At 30.3% G+C, this 10,018-nt stretch overlaps 1 protein-coding gene across 1 annotated transcript; it reads right to left on the bottom strand.

The window, feature by feature from the left end:
• Positions 3,385–4,934, bottom strand: LOC105167656 (myb-related protein 306-like). Its single transcript, XM_011087454.2, has 3 exons — positions 4,642–4,934; positions 4,424–4,553; positions 3,385–4,301 (listed from the first exon to the last, which is right to left on the bottom strand). The coding sequence occupies exons 1-3, from the start codon at positions 4,772–4,774 to the stop codon at positions 3,617–3,619; spliced, it is 948 nt and encodes a 315-aa protein (XP_011085756.1). The 5' UTR covers positions 4,775–4,934; the 3' UTR covers positions 3,385–3,616.

The raw sequence follows: 10,018 nt of genomic DNA on the forward strand, positions 1-10,018 counted from the left end.
ACCCTCTCATCAGTAGATCACCATAACAGTGGCTTAATTAGTTGGATTTGATCGAATTTTACTGTCAAGAGAAGTTACTCAAAAATTAACTCACGAACAAAATGATTAAATTCACCAATGATGTCTTAGTCTAACCATTAAAACTAAGGTTGAGGTCCTATAAAAAAAGTAGGAAATTATGTGTTCGAATTCCACCAAATGTATGAGCATTTATGTGAGTAATTGAATTGTTGTAATTTGTTATTATTATTAGTCATATTAATATATTTGTTGAATTCATGTATTACTAAAAAATCAAAAAGATTAATTCACGCTTCAAAAAAGGAGAAAAAAAAAAGAAAAAATGAAATGTTTGGTTGAAGTTGAGGAATCAAAATAGGATTTTTGTTTGCAGGACTTCAATTCTATGGGTTTGGTGCGAGCGAGAAGATGAAAACACTTCACATGCCAGCATTTAAGGCAAGCTCCGCAGATTTCCAAGGCGGCTTCCTATTCACATACTCTCCGCAATTACCTTAATAAATTGGGATACTTACACGCTATCCTTAACGTTTGATGTATTTATACATAATTTTTTATAATTGAAAATTATAATTAGTATATCTAACGTTTGTTTTCATTAAATAAATAAATTAACTTATTGGTCAAAATTAACCGAACTTACATATATTCACCATTTTTTTTGAATGAAAGTTTATATTTATCCCAAATTAATTTATTACTAATTTATTGTAGGTCAAACATTTTTTTTAGTCAAACTATCTGTATGCATCCTCACACTCACTAATGCATGTTAGGAGGTACATATTCACTTTTATAAGGATAGTTTAGTAAAAGAAAAATTGTTTGACCTATAATAAACCAATAATATGTCAATTGGGGATAAATATGAATTTTTATTCAATTTTTTTTGTTAATATCAACAGATTTTGTAAATTCTAACTAACGAAGGGATCTATTTTTTATATGAAAACAAACATAAAAAATATTAAATATAATTTTTTAAATCACATATATATATATAAGTGCACCAAATTTTAGAAAAAAACAGTGTAACAATGTATATATCCTGTGAATGTTTGATAGCAACAGTGGGTGTGAGAGTGATTAATTATACAATATATTTCAATTTCACTACGATTTGGGAGATGTATGAGCTGGAATCAACTTGCATTCCATCACCACCATCAGTTTGCATGTACGCATCCACCTAATTTTTTGACCAGGCTTGATAGCGTGTTTAATTGGTTAAATATTAATTTATTTATAAGTTACTATTTTAAAGAAAACAACAGTAATATCCAACAACAATTGGGCAGGTATCTCACGGACTGAAAGGTTATGAATTCGAGCCTCACCAATATAAATATATAAATTATTTTTATTTTAGTTTCTTATTTATTTGTTTTCTTTGAACATATTAGTTGATTTGGAAAAAAAAATATTAATATATTGAATCAATTTTTTGAATTTGAATGCACTGAGTGATGTATACGAATTTTACAATGAAAACTGAAATAAAAAAGTGACCCTGCTACAGGATTGGTTGGACTAAGACCTTCAGCCATGTACAAGGCACATTTTCAGGAATCATAATAAAATCGTGAGGCTTATATGAACTCAGAGTAGATAATATTTCACGCGACATGGGATTAATCAAGTAGTCACTTTTCTATTGAGAAGTCTCCTTGTCGAAGAGAGAAAACCTTGGGGTATACAAATCGCTCGAATTTTCATTTACAATTAATATAGAATATTTGTTTACATCGTTGAAAAGAAAAAATAAAAGGCGAGGAAACGTACATAAGTTAAGATACACAAACAAACAACGTGGAAACATCGAAGCTTTCCTAACTTCTTCGTAGGAACTTTTCCATCTGGATGAACTAAAAACATGAATTAATTGAGCAACTCACCATATATATGTCTAATTAACAGCAGAAATTAGGAGAAGTTTGGCCTTGCTGACAGTGGAAGGGACATACTTAGGCAAGCTTCACTGTCACTCCAAGACTTGAAGATCATTAAATTTCTCAAAATTAAGATATCAACAATTCATTGATCCAATCTGTTATTACTTATGGCAATGGGTAGTTATTATATATGGTTAAAAGTGAAAAAAATATATTATAAATAGTAATTAATTATAACTATATATATGTTATAGTTACTAGTCGTTGCTTCTACAAACAACGTTAAAACTAGTCACAGTCAAACATCATAGCAAATGTTCATTAATCATGTCCAAAATTTAATTTTTTGTATCACTTTTGTTTGACTTTGGTGGATAATACTGATTTTACACAATTTTTAAGTCATTATTATTACAATGGTGGGAATAATTTATTTTGAAGTCATGGTTAATAACTTAGTATTACAATTTTACATTATTCAAAGTATTCGATTTTTAATAGTATACATAACATACGTCTCTTAACTTAGTTAGTTGTTTAATTAGTAGCTTTTATTTTGTAAAACTTATAAATATTTATATATATATATATATATTATGTTGGATTTATCACCAATTAATAAAAATGTTGTTTTGATGATTGATTGAAGTACTAGTACTAACATTTGTTATGGTTTGAACTGCCACAATTAAAACACAGTATTATATGGTAATAAAATATCAAATTCTAATTTTTGAAAACATCACTAAATATATATATATATATATATATTAAGTTACATTAATTTTAATTTGTCATATATAATTGTTAGTGATTAGAATTGTACATAAAGTATCACTACGGATAATTAACACATTTATAGCGACAAAATAATATAATTTTTTGTCACTAGATTGTCGTCGTCGTCGTGGTATATGTATTCGTTATTAATTATATTTGGTGACAATTTTATTACATATTTTTATTACTAAATTTTGCTAATTAAGAACAACTTTTAATAAATAAAAGATCATTATTAAACTGTAAAATTTATTATTAGGATAAAATAAAAATTAAAATGAAGTTCGGATGACTACCTCTTCACAACCAGCATTTAATACCGCCTAGCTAGTATTTGCCGACTGAATTTGCCACAATTATGGCACAATAATATATGTGGCTGCAGCCAATAAAATTAATTAAAAGGGGACTTAATTGCAATTTGACATAGTCACATATTTAAATAGATTGCAAATAAAGAATTTGAAATTTTGAATAATTTATAAATTTTAATTTTTTTTATTTATTTACAAACAAAGAGTTTGAATAACTTATAAAGTCCAAAATTTTCTCACTCGAGCAATTCGATGGCACATCTTCACAAAAAAAGCGCAAAACTCATCCAGAACGGACCATATATTGCGTAATAGGTTATAATAGCTATTCCATATGCTAAAAAGAATAATCCATTCATCAAACAATAAATACAGAATTATCAGACAGAACCATACAGAGAAAATTTTATTTTCACTTAGAACACTTATAATTACTGGGACAAATTAATAACTATATGTTATACTACTGTTAACCACACTGAATTTGGAGATGATTAACGTTGGATATTAATCTTAATTTCCAGGCCTCACTTAGACAAAAAAGTTAAGAAAAAAATCCTTAATGTCATGAGGGCCTAAGAAAGAAAAATTAAGATAAAATCTTGCCTTCTAAAATAAACTTGGATTTTCATCATCAAATGAGAAGTCAGTTAAATAATCCTTCCCTAGTTGATCTCCGAGAAGCCAATTCTCAAGAACTGATAGTTGATGATCAGCCGGGTCGGGTTTGGATTCCACGAGAATGTCGAGGCTGCAGGGAGAAGCTGATGATCTTGACAAATCATCAGAACTTGAAGATTCAAACAATGATTCGAACCCTTGATGAGACACATCATAAACCCCCCCACTTTGGGTCTGATCAGTACAATTAGCCGAATCCAGAGTGGTATTGTTGGATGAATTCTGAGTACTTGAACAAGACTTGGATTGATGTTCAGATTTTGGTGTTGTAGTTTTCCCCCATTGTTTGAGCAATCTGGCTATGTTGTCGGTGCTGGAAGCGTAGGAAGAAGCCTGACAGGGATTCCTGTAGGCTAAGCTGCAGGCATTTGAAGGGATCAAATGGGTTGTGGTGTTGTCAACAGATAATGCGTCGTGGAGGGCTTGTTTGGCTGTCTTGATATCAGCCTGAACCCTTCTCTCCCACTGCCCCCTGGAAATTGAATTATTAGATGAGAATCCATATTCCGACCCGTTTTGGAGCTTTTTGAGCTTCTTCTTCAAATGGGTATTCCAGTAGTTTTTAATGTCGTTGTCTGTTCTTTCAGGGAGATAAGAAGCTATAGCAGCCCATCTGCAAACAAAGACGACAATTTGACCACACCCATTTTTAATTAATTACAACATGAGCTGTCGACAGTAGTAAACTTGTGTAAGTATTGCAGAAATAAATCATGGGAAAAATTGATTTGGTACTTGTTGCCAAGAAGAGCTTGAAGCTGAATAATCATCTTTTCTTCATGGTCAGTGAAGGTTCCCCTCTTGATTCCAGGCCGGAGATAGTTAGTCCACCTTAGCCTGCAACTTTTACTGCATCTCTTCAGCCCTGGAAAGTGGAAATCATTTTCACTTCCATTTTTCAGCAACTGACGGGGATCGAAGAAGAAATTATGGGGTTTAATTTGATTAATTACCTGTAGTTGCTGGAACAGCCCTCCAATTTCCAGGACCATGTTCTTGAACATATGAAACTAACACTATATCTTCTTCAGGAGTCCATGGCCCTTTCTTAACTCCAACTTTATCACAGCATGGTGGCCTCCCCATTTCCTCTCTCTCTCTCTCTCTCTTGATTTCTTTCTTTGAAACAGGAGGGACAGTGGTGTAATGGGGTCTAAGGTTGTTTAATCAGGATATATAGAAAGGAGACACAGACAACAGTGTTTTCTCCAAACGATGACGCTGACCCTGGAAACCAAAACCAAAAAAAAACAAAGGACAAGAGTCAAAAGTTGACAGCAAAGGCATTTACTTCCACCATGGATTCTCTCTAAAGTCAGCTGTGTCCCTATGCCCCCCACCCCCCACCTCACCAAAACCCGCGTGGCATTCAATGTGCTTTGCGGCCCTCTGCGCTGCAGATTACAAAAACCCTAATTTCGGGTCTGCAAACAATAATTTGTTGCCCTGATTTTCTTTTATTTCTCTGTCTGCAGTTAATGAAATTGAACTTCGCCTTTATGCTGGAGGGGCCAATGTTATTAAGTTTTTGTATGCGTCCTACGGCTGCCTGTAATTGTAAGGAATCATCCCATCTCTAATTAATAACTCCATTCATGATCATAATGTATCTATTTTCGATCCATGGAATCGAAATTGCTAATTTTCAAGAGAATATATGTATATATACTGTTCTTTTCTTTTCTTCCTTTTCCACAAACGTTATTGTGATTTGTTTAACTCATGTTACATATACACTATGCTTGTACACTACAAAAAAATGATAAGGGAGTATTCCCTATTTCATAAATGTTAATTGGAAACAAGAATCTGTCAGGCAGTATTTTGAAAAACGGACGTCTGGATATAAAAGATTTAATATTTTGAAATTATAGTTTTCCTTGAAAATAGTTTACAAAGTATAGTAACAACTCATGTACAATTGAATGGTAGATTAATCTACTCATCTTGAAAAAATTAGACGCTTTGTTATCCAATGCACTGAATTTTAGTCACTTGGTCCAAAAATAAGATGGTTCAAGACTATATTATTGCACTACGTTAGAATCCTTCTCGATCAATAGCTCAGTCATCTATAGTCCCAATTTGGGAATCAGTGAGGGAGAGAGTGTAGAAGCAAATAGAGACATATTGTCTGAAGTGTGTGTCTGTTCTTTTGATCAGCATACTGTATCTGTAAAGACTTTACCATTAATTCAAAAGTTACACAAGAATAACAAAAACTTCCAAAACCTTAAAAATGTATAGAACTTGTTGTTTAAAAATTTTAGATTAATTCTAAAAATAAATACTCAAACGTTGGTCTTAATGCTTGGGGATGGGCGACGGCTCGTTTATGGATTTTCCACAATTCCATCCCTTCTAGTGAGATGATACCATGATTATCTTTTGTTGATATAAGTGGAGTACATCAATTTTGTTTTTGTTCATGCATCAAGAATTGAATTTGAGAATATATTTTTTGATAGATATTTCAAAATGATTGAAATCTTCATTAAATTTTAAATTCAGTAAAATTAGAAATAATTACTAAAAGATTTGAAATATTCATTACATTATTCAAATTCCGTATCAAATAAAATATCGAAAAGAAATATATAGTGTCATCTACCAATCAGAAAAAAGAAAAAAGAAAGAATCATAGAAGAGTCCAAAAATGAAATGGTCCAGCTGCCAGTTAAACAGCATTAATTAATTAAGCTAAAGTATAATGTACTAAATATAGATTTGCATTAATTAATGATGTGAGAAATCCAGGACGTGGTGGTTGCACACTCATCTCATCATCTACCTGTCTATTTCCAGTTCAATTCCTCCAAACACACACACACACACTATTACACACACAGTCGCAGACTATATATATATATACAGTATACACACACACATTGTGATTAATTGTGAATTGATTGAAATGGTGGTATGTTGAGAAATGGGTGCATGTGGGCCAAATTAATGAGAAATTATGGGGGTGTGGTGGGGACGACATTAATTAATTAGACCTCAATTAGTCTTTCTCACATTTTGGAAAAGGAGCAGTACTGGATATATAATTTGTATATATTGCCATGCACCACCCTCAATTATATATATATATATATTTGGTTGTTTATTTTAGTAATAATTAAAAATGGTTAGTTAATTATAAATTATCATAAAATTTAATAATTAATATGTTGATTGACATTTATGATTAAAAATTAATCATTATAGATTAATAATACCTACGTGTAATGAGATTCAAATTCAAAACAAAAACCCATATATAGTTTTGGGAATGGTTGCTTATATTTGAGTAATTATCAGTACCTTGATGGATTTACTTTATCTGATCACGACAAATAAAAATCCAAGAAAAAAGATCTTCAAGAGGAATAATAATGTAATGTTTTCTTTAATTCCTACAAATAGATAATAGAGCCAATAATATATAGGACTAGTGGTCCACATATCAATTAATTCCATCACAAAAAATGCGATTATGTAGTGATACATAGATCCAATAAATATATGAAACGTGTATTGTAATTAAATCATCATCAATAATTTGATGCCAGGCTATACATACACACTATATCATTATATATGAATCTTGAATCTTTACTAATCATGTGTGTACGTATTCAACATCGAATGCAAATGAGTAGTTTGAGTGATTTATTGAGAAATTCTAACATCATTTCTCTCCAGGGAGGCATTTTGTTAGAAAAAATTCCTCCCTATGTAATGAATTCGATTTACAAGATTGGCTAGATTAAGACTTTCTCCCTTATAAAGGGTTTTTTTTTTTCAAATAAAATTATGAGCCTCATATGAAATTATAGGGAACAATATCTCGTGCAGTGGGATACCGATTGAATTCAAAATTGCATCATTCAGTTGCCTATGTAGGAATGAGGCCATGTGCCCCTTCTCAATTAATCTCTGGTTTGGGAGTTAATAATTTAGACAAGCATTCTACATTGGTTGCAAATGAATGGTTTGAGTGGCTGACAAGTCTTATATAAGGCCGTTCCTCCTTAACGAGACATCTTTACAGAACAAAATCATGACTCTCGCACGAAGTTAGAAACGGACGATATCTCTCGTAATGGAGAATCAATTGAATTGCAAGTCACATCAATTGAAAAAATTATTCTTTTTTCATTGGAAAATAATTGCAAGTATGGCTGCTATAAAAGCATTTATTTTATAATTTATATATTCATATTATGAAATATATATAATTAGGGACAATTACACTTTCATCCCCCGGGATTTGATGTAATACACGTAGACTCCTTGGCGTTTAAGAAATTACATCTAGCACCATTGACATTTACCTCCATCTAACAAATCAGAACCTTTGTTAGTCAAAATTCACTGAATTTGCTGATATTAAATAAAAAAAAAGTTGAAAAAAAAATGTATATTTACCTGATTGACTTATTACTGACTTATTATGGGTCAAGTAAATTTTTTTATAATCAAATTACCCTCATATGTCTTCACGTATTAATACATATAAGGAGGTATATGTTCACCGTCTAAGGGTAGTTTAGTTCGAAAAAAATTATTTGACCTACAATAAGTCAGTAATAAGTCAATCGATAATATATATCAATTTTCATTCAATTTTTCTGTTAATATCAGCAAATTTAGTAATTTTTTCACTAACGGAGGGACTAATTTGTTAGATGGAAGCAAACTTCAGGGATGCTATATGTAATTTCCTAAACCACTGAAAATTTACATATAATTATATCAAATTTTAGGAAAGAAAAATGTAATTACAACATTTTTTTTTCCTTTAAAGTTACGACGGTGCTTGGTTTTGCATACCCCGCCTTTTTTTTTTTTTTTCCCTTGATACAAAAATTTTAGATCTCTATATCTAGATGGACCATAAGAGTCAAAGTTAATGTACCAAAATTTTTATTTAATATATACACACTATATGTCTACAATGATATATTATTTAGGAAAAATTTCTATACATCTAATGTGTGTATATATACGTTAAATACGACTAATTTAAATAAAGCTATTAAAAAAATATATGCTTTCTTTGTGATTTTCCATTATTTTCTCTTAATTTTTTTGTTCTGGGGTTCATATATTAATTTTGCTCAGGTGGCCAATCAAATGCAATAAAATAAAAGTATAGAGGAAAATGCATTAATTTTGTGGTCCATGCTTGATTTATATGCTCCAGGCACAGCGGATCATGCATCATGCTCTGCCATACCTTTCAATACCAACTCTTCTTTCTTTTTTGCCCTAAATTTGCTTTTGCTGGACTCACCACAATCATAAGAACAAATATTACCTTTCATATGACTAATTGTTATAATTAAAACCTAAAAGTTGGCGAATATTAATTAATTATGATTATATAATGGTTATTAATATTTATTTCTATAAATAAGATCAAAATATTAATCACAGCTAAAACTTGTAATAAATATTATTGTTATGATTAAAACAATAGCAAAAATTCATTAACCGTAGTCAAAAATTAATTTTTTTATATTATTTTTGTTGGACTGTGGTGGATAATATTATTTTATCATGATATTTAAGTTGTGGTCGTTACAATATAAAGAATAATTCATTTTATTTTTTAGTGAATGTATTTGTTTTCATGCTTATAGTATGAAAAAATGTTGTGATATGCGAACAAGTTTAGCCATCGGGACAGCTCGTGGGTACTATGGACCATGCATGCAAAGTTCTTTTCTCCAGTACTGGAAAATTTTTATTTAAATCAGATTTAGTCGAACTAAATTAATCACAGCACAAATGTATCTGTCGATTCAAATCAATCACAGGCAAATGTACTTATACACTTAATATGTTATTGGCCATTTTTCTTAAATTGTACACTAATCACACTATAAATATATCATACTTGCTATATAATTAGTTTTTGATCTGATCAAATCCGATTTGAATTATAAATTCCCGTCCAATGCTATAGATTAACTTGTGATTCTGGTTGTTTTCATTTTCGTCAATTTTCTCATAGTTGAGGGGCATTTTAGTACTTTCACCATGTTTGGAAACTTATTTTATAGATTTTGGAAAATCGACCATTTTTTATTTTTTTTGCTCGTCACGACTGTTTACATTATTCAATACCTTTAAATTTAAAAATTTATTCAATATATAAATAATTTAAATATCAAATTTGTTCAAACGAAATAAAAAAAATAAGAGTATATATATATAATGTTCATGGTGCTCGAACTTACAATAAAAATTTATTAAAATTAATATATAACATTTCATTTTTTTAAGATTAATTACAATGTTTTTCCTTAATTAATCTTTAAACAAAGGATTTATTGC

Source organism: Sesamum indicum, linkage group LG8, assembly GCF_000512975.1.
Source record: "Sesamum indicum cultivar Zhongzhi No. 13 linkage group LG8, S_indicum_v1.0, whole genome shotgun sequence".
Taxonomy (NCBI): Eukaryota; Viridiplantae; Streptophyta; class Magnoliopsida; order Lamiales; family Pedaliaceae; genus Sesamum; species Sesamum indicum.

Bases quoted from the DNA above. Each gene is read 5' to 3' on its own strand.
- LOC105167656 (XM_011087454.2), bottom strand. From the start codon at position 4,774: ATGGGGAGGCCACCATGCTGTGATAAAGTTGGAGTTAAGAAAGGGCCA. The intron at 4,554-4,641 runs GTAATTAATCAA...TCCACTTTCCAG, and splicing joins GGCTGTTCCAGCAACTACAG to GGCTGAAGAGATGCAGTAAA. The intron at 4,302-4,423 runs GTACCAAATCAA...CTTTGTTTGCAG, and splicing joins CAAGCTCTTCTTGGCAACAA to ATGGGCTGCTATAGCTTCTT.